Raw genomic sequence first — 16,069 nt, forward strand, 5'->3', positions numbered from 1 at the left:
TTTCTTTCTTTCTTTCTTTCTTTCTTTCTTTCTTTCTTTCTTTCTTTCTTTCTTTCTTTCTTTCTTTCTTTCTTCTTTCTTTCTTTCTTTCTTTCTCTCTCTTTCTTCTTTCTTTCTTTCTTTCTTTCTTTTTCTTTCTTTCTTTCTTTCTTTCTCTCTCTCTCTTTCTTCTTTCTTTCTTTCTTTCTTTCTTTCTTTCTTTCTTTCTTTCTTTCTTTCTTTCTTCTTTTTTCAGTACTGGGATGGAACTCTGGGCCTTGTGCTTGCCAGGCAGGTGCTTATGCTGCTGAGCTATCACTCCGGCCCTCCATTTGTTGATATGAAGCTATCACAAATCTCCATCTCCTAAATTCCAGTAAATGCTTCATCATAGACTGGAATGTTTCCACAATGCCAGTGAGGGCGGGCCAGGACTGACCATGGACCTACAGGAGGCCCAAGAATGATTTGAAGGTCGCTGGGAAAGTTACCTGTGCCAGTGACTTCGAATTCATGCTTGTAGTAAAATCACTTACTGAATGTGCTAGAAGTTAAAACCCTGGACTCCACTCATGGCCATACAGCCTAATATCAGTCCATCCAGTCACCAGACAGGTTGCTAGGGTTGGGGCCAGACTGCCTCCGTCAGAATCACCTCTTGTAAAATTCCAGCATGGCTCGCTTTCTCCATAGAACGCACCTCTGCTGTCTACCAGAGGCTCTCTACCTAATTATGTTGAAATTTTTCAAAGTAAAATTATTCAGATTCCATTCTTGTTCCATTAAAAGCCTAGTAATCATAGCAACCTACTTATAATTCCAGTACGGCAGAAGCCACACTTCTAAACTTGGGCAGACGCGCTGCACTGAACTATCCTGAAAGTGTGCAGTGTTATTTCCTTAGTGACCAGGGCTCCGCTCGCACTTCTCTGGTCCTCCTTGCCTCATGTCCACACCATCTGTGCTCATCTGGACTTCCTTGCACATAATGTGAGTTCACCGGTTTTTACTTTCTTCTCTGAGCTTCTGGCCTTGGGCTGTACTGTATTTTTGTTCTCCTCTTATCCTGGACTTCCTCAGGTGTTTTTATTTTAACTCTATCCCATTCCCTTCTCTTTCTGCTTCCACTTTCCCCTTCCACCACCTTTGTTCAAAACCCATCTATTTCTTCTTTTCCTCTGGGCCACCTAATACTATATTTTAACATTGTGGTTCTAAGAATTAATATCTGAACTAGAAGAGCTTATGCTGCTATACATTTTCAAAAGGCAAGTTTCTGTGAATGCATCCTTGTGTCCTTGGAACTTGAGCTGCCTTACTGGAGCCTGATGGGGACAACTTCCAGGACAGCAGTAGAGTGACTTCCGGTGGCAGAGCTGCTTCCCTTCTCCTCTACTGAGCCCTACCTCGCTCCCACCATTGCCTCCCCATGGTGGCCTGATCTTCCTTGAACTCTAGAATGGTCGTGCTATGATTTAAGGTCACTGCTGGAAAGCTCTGACTTGTCTCTTGATACATATTGTCTGCAGCCCCCCTAAATATGCAATACTTGGAGAAAAGTGAATTTACTGCTTTCCTTCCTCCAAGCTGCTTTATGTCTTCATTTGCATCACATTTACATATTATTAACATCACTGAACTCAGTGCTCTCTGCTCTATCTTTGTCTTTTGTGTGTCTTTCTCCTTCAATAGATTGTAGGGTGTTAATAGCCAGGCACATCTCTTTTGATCCCTATGGTGTTTTTGTAAAATGTCATCATTCAGGGATGTTTTTCAAACAGCCGAATGTTATGCCAAACAGTCAGAAACGCTTGCTCAAATGGATAGGAATTGCCAAGAGTGTGTTAACTAGCCTGCAAAACAGGCAGATGTTTACACGCAGAGAATTCCAGTGAAGTTGGAGGCAGAGGCAGGTGTGCAAACAAATGACCCAGCATGGAGCCTGCGGCCAGGACAGGCAACTGCTACTCCCTTTGGGCACAAGGTGGCAGACCATGTCCACTTCTTTCAACCCATATAGGGAGCTAGCAGAGGCTGAAGTTTTCTGCCCTATTTTGGAAACCTATGTTTATTTTGTTTTAAAACAGAAGATAGTGTAGCTTAATGATTGAAACCAGATTTGGATAAAGCCCAGGCCCCGCGCCAGACAGCAGGGTGTCCTCTGTGTCTCTGACCCTCTCTGTTTGGAGCATCTCCTTCCGAGAGCAGTGTGTCTGGGTGTTGGGGCATTTATGGTTCCTTTAAGTGGAGGAAGAAAATATGAACCTGCCAGTGTTTTAATGAAGTGTCCGTGAACACTCAGGCCTGGAGAGAGGAAACAACCTGGGTAACTGTGATGCAACTTCTCTATTATGTAACCAACTGGGACAGAAGGCCTCTGGACGCACCCACCTAGAATGGCCCAGAGAAAGTATCACTCTCTTCACTCCTTTGTGTTTCTTTTGTTCCACTCCAAGTTTGTACATGATCAGACTATCCACAACCTATCCCACAATATATCTAGGAGGAGGGTTCTTATTTATTTGTAACTTAATTTTAAAAATATATATATTTAGTACAGGGGCTACAGGGTCTCGCTATGTAGATCAAACTTGTAGTGATCCTCCTGCTTCCAGCCTCCCAAATGCTGGGATTATAGGCACCCACCACCACACCCAGTCTTAGTCACCGTCTCAGGGGCGGGGCTGGCATGGCACACCAGGGATCAAACCCTGGTCCCTGAGTCTGCCTAAGCAGGCACTTTAGTCCACTGAGCTATCTGACTGGCCCTTGTATTTTAAATTTTGATATAGGCTTTTCATTAGTTGTCTTGATGCTTTTCTCTTTTTTGCTAATATTATCTCTTTAAAAGAAAAGAGAAATAAGAGAAATAGCTTACTAGGAAGTTCTAGCAGTGATGAGTAAGGCCTTTTCATGGATACTGAATTCTAATACGTGCGGAAGATGGAAAACAAATGCAGGAGAAAAAGACATATTAGGATCTGCTTAGTATTTTATCTATCTATCTATCTATCTATCTATCTATCTATCTATCTATCATCTATATGACACATAACCTGTGCGTATGTCCTCTCTGTATACATCCACATATGCAAGATGGATTATGTAGTATAGACATCTCTGTAATATGCAGTAGTACAGTGAGTGATAAATAGCCAAACTGGATTCAGGCTGCCTAGGTACAAATCCCAGCGTACTATTTGGAGCAGTAAAGCTCTATGTGTCTCAGTTTCTTATTCTTATCTATAAAACGTAGTCATAGCCATATGATAGGGTAGCCACGCAGATGAAAGGGTTCAACAGAACACCACAGGTGGCGATCTTCAAATCATGCTGACCATTATTGTAGTGTGTTTGCTCACACCCGTGTGTGTGTGTGTGTGTGTGTGTGTGTGTGTGTATAGAACTGGACTGTTGCACAGTTTCTATTGCCCCTTTGGTTTAATTTTTTTTTTCAGAACCAGACCTTTGCGCTTGCCAGGCAAGCACTTATTCTACTGAGCCATCTCCCTAGCCCCTGCCCCCTTGGTTTAGTAAAAAGCTTCTTCTGTCTACCAATATGGAGGTCAGATTTTCAGACTACAATAATAAGAAAAAACTAATGGAGACTGAACACACAAGGAAGATTTGTCTCACAAAGCAAAGACTCTTCAAACAGGAAACATCTCTAGGCCAGTTTTGTTCTTTTCCGCATGGCCACAAAATAGCTGCTGTACTCCCAGACATCACAAAGAAGTATATGAGATAGGAAGGAGTGAAGTTGTGCTAATTCCTCTTACCGGGAGCAAAGCCTTTTGGAATTCCCTCTCCTTCCTTTTCAGAAGACCTGTGTTGAGCTTCCAGAACTGTGACACAGGGCCACAATTAGTTAGATAAGCATCTGGCTAAAGGGAGCTAAAGCACTACTAAAGGAAGGAAGAAAAAGAAATAGGCTGGGAATAATTTGGAATGGCCAATAATATTTGTCATACTGAGTTTTTGACTGGCTTTTCCATTTCTGTTTCTCCTCAAATTCTTCCCTTGTCTTCACTCCACCTTAGTCTCCTGTTTGGAAAGAGACAGCATAGATTGACATGGTGAACAAGAGCACATTTCAGGACTACAAATGTAGTAGGAGCTCATCGCTGTGCAGAGCAGCAAAGTGTGGAGATGAACCTGAAACAGATCGCCTCTGCCTGCACAGAGGAGGGCTTCGAGTGACCTCAGCGGGCTGGCAAACTCACACCCACTGCCTTTGCCACAGGCAGAGCTTCCCTGGTTGAAATCCTGCCTCACAAGCAGCAGGATTCCTCATAGATCATCCGCTAACAGATTGTCATGGAGAAATATTGTTTATTTCCATGCCTGCAGAGCAAAACATATAGCAAAGGCATTTGTGACATTCACAAACATTACAAATGACACTCACTCAAATGCTGCCTGCTACATAATAAGTGTATTTTGAAAAAGCACTATAACCTTGACTAGATTCATACTATGATCATTAAAATAGCAAATTCCCACTCTACACACCAAGAGGCCAGGATTCCAAGCTTGCTAAGCCCCTGCCCTTCTCCAGTCAGCTGTCGGGGACTCTGTCCTCTACTGCCCATTGCAATGCAGTGGGGTGACCCAGGGCACTAGTGGCCACCACTCTCACTTGAGCTGCTGCTGTCAGAGGACTCACTGCTATCACCCCTCCTAGGGGAGCTGAACCCCCTGTGAGAATGGGTTCTTCTGTAGGCCCAGGAGCCCCTCCTTTGTGGCCCACCCTTGCCTGGCACAGTGTCATTCTGCCCATGGGATACATAGGGAGTCTTCCTGCGGTGTGTTATTCTACTCCCCTCATTGTGGGGGCCATAATGGGAACTGACTTCATTATCAAGACCATGAAATGGAATAATCAGGCCCTGGCTTTCCCCCTTACCAGAAAATTGGTGTTTTTCACTTAAGGTCACTTGGTTCCTACCAGAGAGCTCTGTAGCTTTTCTAGTAGCACCTGTGCCATGCCTGGGAATTTCATTGTGAGTGGCACTTTCTGTGGAAACTCCACTTCCTCCTTTGGTTTGCCCTTGCAAGGGCACACCTGGATAATGAAGCTCTATTTTCCCCCGGTGAGCATTCTGGCTGCTGGTGTCCACTCTGTTTCCTTCCTTCCCTGGGAGGTCCCTGAAGTTGGTGCTGCCAGTGATGTCGCTGCTGCCCTCCCCTGTCTCCTTCACAGTCTCGGCCCTGGCTGTGAGGCCATGGTCCCCACCTTCCTCTCCCTCTGGAATCTCATTTGGCCCCAGGCCCCTTGTGTCAGCATTTATAGGCTCAGTTTCACTGAGACCTAAGAGCCCTGTTTGTCTATCTGTGCTTTTTAGGTCAGGACCACCAGCTTCTCCTTTGCGAAGGACGTCTTTAAAAGGTTGGCCATCTCCACTGAAAGGAGAGCTGTCACTGTCCCCTCTCCCTTGGAGATCTGTATAACCACTGCCTTCAAAATCACTGGGGATTCTTCGAACTTTGGAGAGTTGTGGCAGGTAGTGGGTGCTGCGTCGGATTCGCCAAGTACTCTTGCCTTTTACGGGGCTATTTTGGGCTCTCGCAACTGGCTGATGACTCTTCTTACCTTTGGAGTGGGCGTTAGCATAGTTGACATCTGCTGGAATTTTTCTTGGAATGTTTCTAGGGCTCTTATCCTTGTCTTCCTCCCACTGTTCTGTCACCGTCATTGGCCTCCGAACACTTTGCATCTTGTTTCTGACAAGAGCTGTGTCATATCCTTCTTGGACAACTGGGCTCCTGGCACTATTGCCACCATCTGCAGCTCCTTTGGGCCCAGTGGATTCAGGATACATGGGAACCACTCGGTCCTCATGGGCCTTCCCTTTGCCAATGACTCTATACTCTTCCTTCCGAGTTTTTCTGTTTGCAGAGAGATGTGGGGATTTACTACTTTGGCTATTGCCATTGGCTTCAAAAATGGACACAACTTTCTCATTTTCCAAGACACTATTTTCATGATATGACAGCTCTTGGTTTCTTCTCTTGTCAAAGTGATGAAGAGCAATATGGCCTTTGCTTTTTTCTTCCTGCTAAAGTACAATTTTCAATATAAAGTGATTATTATAGCAGTTTTCAAAATCTGTTCATTCTTAGGCAACATTTTAAAAACTAACCCTACATATAATCAATGGAAATAAGCTTTTAATTCAAGAGAGATTCATGGGTAGAGATGAATGGCTGTAGCAGAATTCACAACAAAAGAAGCACAAACAAGATCTGAGAGATGAGTAGGGGTTGGGACGTGCTACAGGAAGAGGTGAGAATCATTCAGGGGTCAGCAGCAGAGCCCATGGATTGCAAACAGAATCACTGAAAGATGATCCAAACAAACCTATACAGCTGGACTGGAAAGATCCTAAAGAAGAGAGCAAGAAGTCAATTTGGAAGTACCGATTAGGGACAGATTTTGAAGGAGAATGAGAATTTAAGGAGAATATGATTGAAGAATATGACTCTCATACGTACAGTAAGTGAAATGAATTTTATGTTCTTATTCTCTCCCCACTTCCCACCCCTACAGGGGCCCCTGACCATCAGAAGTTCAGTTATTTATCTGCCTAGAGGACAATATTATTCTGTTCCTTTCGTTTTCTTATTTTTGCTTTAAAATATAATCTACAAATAGAAGTACCTAGATAATACTGAGCTTCTCAATTTCAAGCAAAACTTTTTACACCAAGATGTTTCTATTCTGTTCATTGTCTGGAAAAGGATTCATGAATTTTCTTCTTCCTTTACTGTACAACAAGATGAATCCGATGATCTAGATTAGTTGCTCTTAATTTAGCACCTCGCAGAATTATCTGGAAGACTTGCTGAAGCAAAGGTTGTTGGGCCATGATTTCTGATGTCCATGATTTCTGGCTCAGCTGGGTGGGGGGGTCTAGAATGTGCATCTCGACAAGTTCTTAGGTGATGTAGCCACTGCTGCTCTGGAGGGTTAAATTTTGAAAACCTCTGTTCTATATCAGACATTTCAGTAACAATGGCCTAAGGAAGAAAATTCCCTGGGAGAAAAGTAAATAGAAAAGAGAAAATGGAGAACAGTAAAATGTTTACACACACACACACACACACACACACACACACACACACAGAGCTCTAACACTGCTCCTTGTCTGAGGACAGCAAGTCCTCCTCTCTATTGTGGTGGAAGCCTGGTGTGTGTGTGTGTGTGTGTGTGTGTGTGTGTGTGTGTGTGTGTCTAGGAGGTAGTGCATGGTTTAAGCCACTCCAGGATGCCTGCTTAGAGAAAATGCAGGAATAAAGATCTCAGCATGTTTACTTAAAAGAGGCTGGAGGATTTATTGAAAGAACTGCTTTAATTACTTAGATAACTCCAACTTTATACAGACTAAAAAGAATTTATCTGCACTGTCTCATTACCCTCTAACCCCTCCAGTAGGCCTTCATCTAAGATCTTATACCCCAGGCCATTTAGGCACAGAATAAAGGCCATACATACTTTCTTTCCAGCACTGACGTGTAGTATGAATGAGATTTCACAAGGCCACTACATCAGCCTATGTACTTATAAGTGACTCAGAATCTTAGATGAACATATTGAGATATGTAGGAGAGTGACTAGGTGCTACATGTTCTGAGCGGCATCTCATGGCTTACTGTTGGAATTGTGCAGGGACCTGGTGGGGTGTCCTATCTTTCATTACGCCTCTGTGCTCAGGCCCACCCCCAACTGTGGCCATGGGATCCCATATCAGCTGCAGCCTCTGAAATGACCTTGTTAGCCCAGGCACATAGCATCTATTACCTCCCATAGCCCTGTTTTTATCAACCCAGCCTGATTTTGTTGTGTCTTTCCTGACAACACTTCAATCTGACCATATGATCATCTTCCAGAATCGGTTGATTAAGGATCTATTGAATAAGTGAGAGCTCCCCTTTGGAGAAAAAGAAAGAAGCTGGTGGGAAGCTGATGTTTTGGTGGTGAGCGTGGGGAAAAGAGAGCAGAAAAGATGGAAAAACCGGATTTGGGAAGCCAGGGTCATAGAGAGTGGCAACATCATGGGAAATAACAGACAAGAGTTGCCAAATGGTTTTCTTAATCTCTCAGTTGAGTGCTCACTGGAAGAAGTATCATGAAAAGAAAGCAGGTATTAGAATCAACTGCCCAGCTCTGTCACTGGGTGGCTTTAGGAGCCATAAGTTAAGAAAAGTGACACCTTTTGAGGATTGTTGGAAAAATTAAATTATTTTATCACATGGTCTAATGTATGTAAAACACTTAGTATGTCTACATTAAAACATTCCAGATAAGTGACCACAAAGATCATGTCATAGAACTGTGCCGAGCTTTGTGGAAAGGCAGCTTCTTTTCCCGCAAAGTGTCGGTGACAGTTTGTTGAATTAGGGTGCATGGGTGTCTAGAGTTCTCTAACAGGCCCACAAGGGCCCCTGGAGTGCCTCAACATTGCCATCTGACTGGGATCCGTAGGCTCTTGGTCTCTGGCAACCTGCAATCTAAAATGGATTGATTTGTTCTGCTTTTCTTTCCAACTTCCTTTTCCGCCCTTCTCCTGTCCCCTGCCCCACATAGAAGTACTGTTCTATTTGGAGGACTGCCTGTTTTTATACATGTCTCTTATTAACTGCTGCAAGTTTTGGAAGAATTGTTGAGTCAGCTCATACCTAAAACTGGAGATAAAAATCGTCTCTGGAATTGCACTCTGTTCCTCCGAAGCTTGCTAACACAGTCAGCAAAAGTGCAACTTGTGGTGATGGCAAGATAAAATATAAAATGATTTATCTGTGGAATAATGAAACAATTATTCAGTAATATTTTATATTTCCAGATGTATTCTGAGAAGAGTATAAAATTTGGCCATGAGAAGACAGAAACAAGCTTTGCATTGAGTTATTTCTGAATAAAAAGAGTTTTAAATATTTAACTTAGTTTAAATCATTGAGTCTTGGGAAGTTTTACTTGGACCTTTTTATTTTCATTGTAGTCAAGTTCATTAATGCATTGCTAAGATAATCTTTTGAATAAAATAGTGGGAGGAAATTCAGTAAATAAAAATAATTCCTTCTTGATTTTTTTTTCTTCGACAGAGTAGGAAGTTTTATTTTTGATGCACCCACTGATTTTAAATGTGTGGCAAGTCTATTAATGAACTTCATTATTAGACTGGAGATAATTCTTTCATAAAGAAAAATATGCAACAATGCTTGAGCTGTGCTCACAATGGGGAAAATATTTTAAAATGAGAAACGTTTGTGCTTTCACTCGTGTTAGCGATTCCTAGTGACCTGCTGGCTGCCTGCGGTCTCTGGCTCAGCTGGCTGCTCTGTCTTCCTGTGTTCCAGGGCTTGGTCCATAGTTTTTTCCTAAGAGAAACAGTCTCTGCCACATGTGTCTATTTCATCAAATCCTAACCACCCTCCCAGGCCAGCTCAGTTATTCCCATTCTGTAGCATTCCCGAAACATTAGGCAGCAAATGGTTTCCTTCCACCCCAAGCTCCTAAAATATGATCTTATGTTTCACCATTCAGATGACATTTTCTGACTTCTGTCTTGGGTTCTGATGATGATTTTTGAAAGTTCCTTTTGTTTCTTTTCCAAGATCCTGGATAGAACAATCAAGTTTCTCGGTTGTTTATTCTCATGCAGCATCTTACACAATTGGAGGAGCCCAACATGCAGGCATCATGATGAATTCTAACTAATTTTAACAAGCAATTAGAGGCTGCCTTAGCCATGCTGTGCAAAGGATATTGAACTGAAGCAAGTAACAGCCTCAAAGAAAACTGCCACTTCCAGAGGAAAGGAAGCCAGATTTGTAAAAGTAAATAATCCTTTCGCTGATGGCATTTTAAGCTGTTTCCGGCCCTTGGGGCAATGACCGGGCGGAAGAGAATGGTGAAAAGGGTCATTGTCATCCCATGACAAGGGCCTCCTTCTTTCTCTTTGAGCATCCGGCATCTTGAGTGACCATGGAATGAATTTAGGAGACACTAAGGCGTTTCACACTTTGGTCCCAAGCCTCTTCCCTGGTAACCTTCCCCTGGTGAAATCCTGCATAGTGGCAGTGCATGGAGAAGCCTCAAGGTCACGCATTCTCAACAACAGGGCAGCTGGTGGCACGTGGGCTCCACAAGACCATGTTATAGCTGCAGACTCTGAAGCACAGTGGGTCTGGGCCAGGGGATGGGGCAGGGTCCAGAAGACACTAGGTAGCAGAGCTGCATAGCACCGGGGTTTGGGGAGCCTGGGATGTGGCGGATGGAGAAAGGCCTGATTACAGGTGGAAACCTCAGAGTAGGCAAAGCTGGACTGAGTCTCTGTCTCTTCACAACTTCTACAGGGTCAGTCCAGGATGTGCTTCAAGAGAAGAAATCTAGCTCACCGTCTGTCAGTTTGACCTTCATCTTCCCAAGAGATGGGTAAACACATTTAAAAACAGAATGCCCATTTTTTCATGATGACCCCTGTACATATCTACAAAATCACAGTATAATGACAAGGTGGGTTTGTCCTGCAAAGAAGTTCTCTTTTTCATAATACAGTACAAGGTGTTTTTACCTTGGGGAAAATCAGTCGCCAGTTTGCTTCCGACAAGTGGTAGTACTTCTTTTCACCACTGGAGGGCGTAAGTCAGCCAGCCCCTGAGCACAGAAAATTGCTCCTGCCTTTCGCTGATCTCCAAGTTTTCCCCTACGTGGTCTGTCAACTGCTCTTCCTCCCAGGGTATGATTTAACCAGCAAATTTCAATGGAAATAGAACATGTGGATATATTTTCAGATGAGAGGGTGAGGGATCGGGGATAAAGGCAGCTTTCATGATACTTGTGTCTCATGTTCAATTTATAAAACGCACAGCGTGAACATTCAGGTTTTTAAGTTTGTGATTTTAGCCCGTAATTTTCAGCTGAGATAAAGAACAAAAGATTGTTAGTTCTTAGAACAGAATTTTCTGAGAGCGCCAGGAGACCCATGGTAGGCAGAAGTAAGCCGCACTTTTGTGCAGCTGCAATATTTGCTTTGCTCTCTGGACACACCTAGATGACTAATCTCAGGGACCCTGATTCTCCAGTAAGATCTGCCCACTGACTTCCTTTTACCTTATTTATCACTTTTCTGTCGTGTGTGTGTGTGTGTGTGTGTGTGTGTGTGTGTGTTTGAGAAAGAGCTGTTTGTTAGGAACAATACCCCAGAGTTCTTCCCCGCCTTGCAAGTTGCCTACCAAGCCACTGTTTCCTATGAAGGAAGAAATCAGGCTTCAGAGAAAAGCTCTCTGTCTGCAAAGACTTCTTTTGTTTATGTCACACACTGTGTGTGAATTATAATGCTTGGTTCACGAGAAAGTACCCAAATCATGTTGAAAAAGTTTTGTTCTTCCACTCTAAGCACCCAAAAGTAGTGCCTTTTTCTTTTTTTTCCCTCTTTTTGAGACAGGGTCTCACTATCCTGTTCAAGCTGGCCTTGATCTCACTTTGTAGCCCAGGCTGGCCTTGAACTCACAGCAATCCTCCTGCCCAGGCCTCCCAAGTGCTGAGATTACAGGCACGCGCCGCCACACCTGGCTCCAAGAGTAGTTGTAAAGTTAACAATTTCTCTTATTGACCTTTTCTTTGCAGTCAAAATAAAGTTGAAAAGAATAACTCTGCGCACCCTCTGTCCTTCTACTTGGCCTCGCCTAGTGTTCACAGTCTGCGGTTGAAATGTCTGCAGGGAAACCAGGACATAACTTCACCAAACAGAACATTCTCTCATTCATCCTTCAAACAACAAGTGTTCCATTTATTTTTCTCTCCCTGGGAAACATTATTTAACATGAAAAATTGTTCTGACCAAACAAAGGTGGATCCACTTGTCCCTTTAGTATTTATTTTAGGGTTACATGAGAGAGAGAGATGAGAGAGAGAGAGAGAGAGAGGGAGAGAGAGAGAGAGAGAGAGAGAGAGAGAGAGAGAGAGAGAGAGAGCGCGCGAGAGAGACTGCTCCAGCTCCAGCTCCAGCTCCAGCTTTCTTCCCCCAGAAACCGGCAGTGCCACCACCATCACAGAGCAGATTCCAGCACTGAGAACCAAAATGGCCTGGTGCGGTGGGGACAACAGTGTGGCACCTAGGTGAAGAAGCTCGGCTGCCATTGGTGTCCACTGAGAAAAAGCTCCCACTCGCACTGGTGTTGTTGCGTGTAAGGGGGCTAACCTCGGTTCTGAGCTGTGGGTGACTGTGTAAGCTAGGGGGCTGCCACCCGGGATTTAGATATGATGGTGCTGAAGGTTTATCAGGAGTTAAGTCATTGCCCTGCATGCCAGGGTTTGTACTGCACCCAAGAATGGCCCTGCTGTAGCCAGACCCCTGACCAGATGTTTCACCAGGAAGGGAGAGTGGAAATGAATGCCTATTAGGAGCAATTCTTTCTGTTGGATGGATCTGAAAGTGTCAAAATTTTCTGAAATTTCTTAGGAGTGAGGAGATACTACTGGGGCAGGGAAAGGCCAGAAGCTAAAAAGACTAGACCAACGCAGCTGTGCTAGCCTCTAGGATGAAGGTATCAGGGGCACACGCGGAGTGCTACCAAAGAATCCTGGAGCAATGTTTCTGTGAAAGAAACAGACAGGTGGAACAGTTCTTCAGTTCTCCATATTTTCTTTGCTTTTCAAGGTCTTAGCTTTTCTTCTATGTGGAAAGCAAAGAAGTGAGAGGTACATGTTTGTGCTTCAAAGCGAGTGCCAAAGTGAAAGCAGGCACACGGCAGATCAGGCACAGAAGAGAGAAACCCTCGACGGAAAGATGGAAACGCAGGGAAGGCAGCTGAGGCCGCCGAGGCTGGCTGGCTCCTTCACCCAGAGGCTGTTCTTTCTCACCTTAACGTCATAGATTTTTGTTTTTCTTCCTGGACACTAATTAATAAAGTCATCTTAGAAATATAAGCTCTAAAGCTTGGCGAGAGTTCCCACCCACTGACTGGACTCCAACATATACGTGCCCGATATTCCATCTTATTCTAGACACAAGCGATAGCTTGTCAGTAGCACCTTATATTTATACAGCATTTCAAAGTTCATAAACAACGTTCGTATAAGACATCTCATTTGAATTTCACAATGACTCTTCTGAGATAAGCAATAGAAGAAACTCATTTCATACACAGATGCAACTGGTAGTAGGAGAGGTAGAAGACGTATTTAAATCAAAGTTTCACGATTAAAATAACATTCTTCACTAATATCAAGCCAGTGGACACAGTTTTGAAGTTGAGACTATCGGGAGAAGAACACAAAAATGAGATGCACAGATACTAAGCAAGAGAAGAAGATGAAAGTATGGACATCACACACACACACACACACACACACAGTCATTAAAATTGCAATTTGCTAAAAAGTATATACATACTTCAGGAAAAGAAAAATAGAAGGCTTTTTTCAGCAGATAGTGTTACCCTTGTATGGGAACCCTAGCATAATATAATTTGCCATATATTACAGAAAACCTTCTACACAGCCAGCTCTCAGAGAAGAAATTGGACGTGCATGTGCAGCAATCTCGGTGATAAAGGTTACCCAAGCAACCAGATTAATAAAGGTCTGGAAGCTAATGAGAACCACTTTGAACATCTCTTAAAGTTGTTGAGGCCAAATGTAAGTTGTATTAATCTCATGATATCTCAGTAAGTTGAGTATAAAAACATTTTTTTCCTTAAGTGTGCATACATTTTTGGAAGTCTACATTTATCTGACCATACAGACTTCCTTAGTATAGTTCATAACTTAGTGTGACTTATAACAATATCTTTTCAATGTAATTGCATATTGATAAATATTCGTTGCATCAGATAACCAATAATCACCTCTACTTGCTTCCATTTTAAATTATTTTTGGAATTTGACCTATAATTCTAAGACATATTTGTGTGGCTCAGGATATTCTAATTTTATGCCACCCATCTTTTTTTTAATATTTATTTATTTTTATTTATTACATTTATTTATTGTGTGTGTGTGTGTGTGTGTGGCCAGCTCAGCCCACCAGGGGGCGGGTCTGGCTGGCATGTGGTGCTGGGGATCGAACCGGGGTCCCTGTGCTTTGCCAAGCTTGTTTCAAGTAGGTGCTTTAGACCACTGAGCCATCTCTCCAGCCCCCCATCTTTTGTTTAAAAATTCTATAACTGCAAAAAATGGGATCTATGTCTATTGGAAAAAAGTCACATTTATTTATTTATTTTTGATCTTTTATTCATTAAATTATTTGGTACAGGTTCTCACTACACAGCCTGGACTCATAGTTATTCTCCGGTCTCAGCCTCCCCAGTGCTGGGATTGCAGGTGTGCACCAGCACGCCCGGTTTGGGTAGCCAGCATGACGCGCCCTGGATTCTCGTGACAGCATGATATGTAGTGCCGGTAACTGAACGCAGGTCCTTGCGCTTGGCAGGCAGGCACTTAGATCACCAAACTATCTCCCTATCCCAAACATGTCGCATCTAATGCAACGTCTAGTTCAATCTCCATGCCCTTACTGAGACTCCTTCCTTGGACTTGCGTGTCTCCTTCTGCCCACTCCAAACCTGGCAGCTCTCCAGGCTTGAAGCTGGCCTGGTAATGGAGACACTGTTGCCTGGTGCCCATAGGAAAATGGCACCACCTTCCGACCTGTGGTCACTGGGTTGGTGCTGACAGTGCGTTGCGGCAAAGTGGTCAGAAGCACGACCGCTGTTCCTTGGAGTGTGTCATTCAAAATAAACCCATCCTCAGAAGGCCGGACTGAACGGGGTCTGGCGGGCCCATGCTGCCGCTGGGTGAGGTCACGGATCGGAGCTAAGTACTTCTGTCTGTTCTGAGCATCTGGTGCCCAGGACTGTGCTGGTGTGCGCTGAGCGGGGCCTGCCTTCCCCACGTTATTGTCCTAGCCAGATAGTGACTCACCCTCATCAGTTTGATTACTCAACTGGTCGCCCACTCGCTCAGGACCTATATTTAAGCATGGCTGGCAGCAGCATGACTCTGCATTTCTGTGGTTCTGCAACTGAAAAGTTACTCTGCGGAGCTGGGATGCTGCTCAGACATTATCTAATTAGCACCACTTCAGTCTTGCAAAAAAGACAGAAGTGGTGCTAAAAGAAAATGCCTGTGACAAGATAATTCGGTCACATCCTGAAAACTCGACTGGGTAACTCAGAAGAAGTTAGAAAAGGAACTGCAAGCTTCCTCTGGGCTGAGTTTAGGGGCGCCACTGCCCAGCATTAGCCGCACCAAAGGGGAGAACACTGCTAGCGGATCTCCACAATGCTCAAGAGTACAGCACGCAGAGGGTGGCAAGAAATAGAAAAATATTCTTGTCCCTTTGCTTTGTCATCTGTTTACCAAAAATAGATGGTTAGCTTTAAAGTAGTTATGCCAAATTCTTCAAGATCTTAGTGAGATATCGCAAGGTTCTTTTCACACATCGTACTTCAAGTTGAGTACTAGTAATTAGTCTCAGCTACTGGTGTTCTCTAAAGCACAGGTTTTTGGTGTTCTTTGAAAAGCAGTATCTTGTAATCCAGCATCGCTTCACTGAGGGCCTCCTCAGCGGCAGCATTTGCTACTGGATGCTTTCTAGTCCTCGTTGCCTCGTACTTTATTGTCCTGAAGGAGGAACTCCACGAATTCACACAGAATTAGGGGGGAGAGAGAGAGAGAGAGAGAGAGAGAGAGAGAGAGAGAGAGAGAGCAAGAGAGCATGTGAAACATAAGTGAGTTTATAAATGCTTACTGTAGCTGCCCAGGTCACACTGAAAAGGAGCAGTCTCACATAGACAACTTGCATCTTTGAGAATTTCTATGAAAAAACAGTGATATTTTATTCTAAGTTTTGCCTATTATAAATTGCAGCCATTAGCAAAGAAATGTAAAATAAACATCCTTCTTCCCCCAGCAGTCCATTTCTTCTTTACACTACATATTAATTATATATTAAACATATACTTTCACATATTTTTATAGTTATATCTATAAAATTAGTATTTTATATACACATTTTATATAATTTATGTGAGCCCAAAGATGAATATTTTAATCTAAGAATGTCCAAATGTCTCCTTCCAATGT

General features: G+C 43.4%; 1 protein-coding gene across 1 annotated transcript; it reads right to left on the reverse strand.

Moving 5' to 3' along the window:
• Positions 1–4,598: 4,598 nt before the first annotated feature.
• Mepe (matrix extracellular phosphoglycoprotein) lies at positions 4,599–15,788 on the reverse strand. Its single transcript, XM_023712944.1, has 3 exons — positions 15,735–15,788; positions 11,643–11,696; positions 4,599–6,038 (listed from the first exon to the last, which is right to left on the reverse strand). Exons 1-3 carry the CDS (start codon positions 15,786–15,788, stop codon positions 4,599–4,601), a joined length of 1,548 nt encoding a protein of 515 aa, XP_023568712.1.
• Between the last annotated feature and the right edge of the window lie 281 nt (positions 15,789–16,069).

This window comes from Octodon degus, unplaced genomic scaffold (genome assembly GCF_000260255.1).
Source record: "Octodon degus isolate 3935 unplaced genomic scaffold, OctDeg1.0 scaffold00028, whole genome shotgun sequence".
NCBI classification, from domain to species: domain Eukaryota; kingdom Metazoa; phylum Chordata; class Mammalia; order Rodentia; family Octodontidae; genus Octodon; species Octodon degus.

Excerpts from the sequence above, each read along its gene's own strand:
- Mepe (XM_023712944.1), bottom strand. The coding sequence starts at position 15,788 with ATGCAAGTTGTCTATGTGAGACTGCTCCTTTTCAGTGTGACCTGGGCA. Across the intron at positions 11,697-15,734 it reads GTGTGACCTGGGCAGCTACA|ACATTTCAACCGCAGACTGT; the intron begins GTAAGCATTTAT and ends GTTTCCCTGCAG. Across the intron at positions 6,039-11,642 it reads GCCAAGTAGAAGGACAGAGG|CAGGAAGAAAAAAGCAAAGG; the intron begins GTGCGCAGAGTT and ends ATTGTACTTTAG.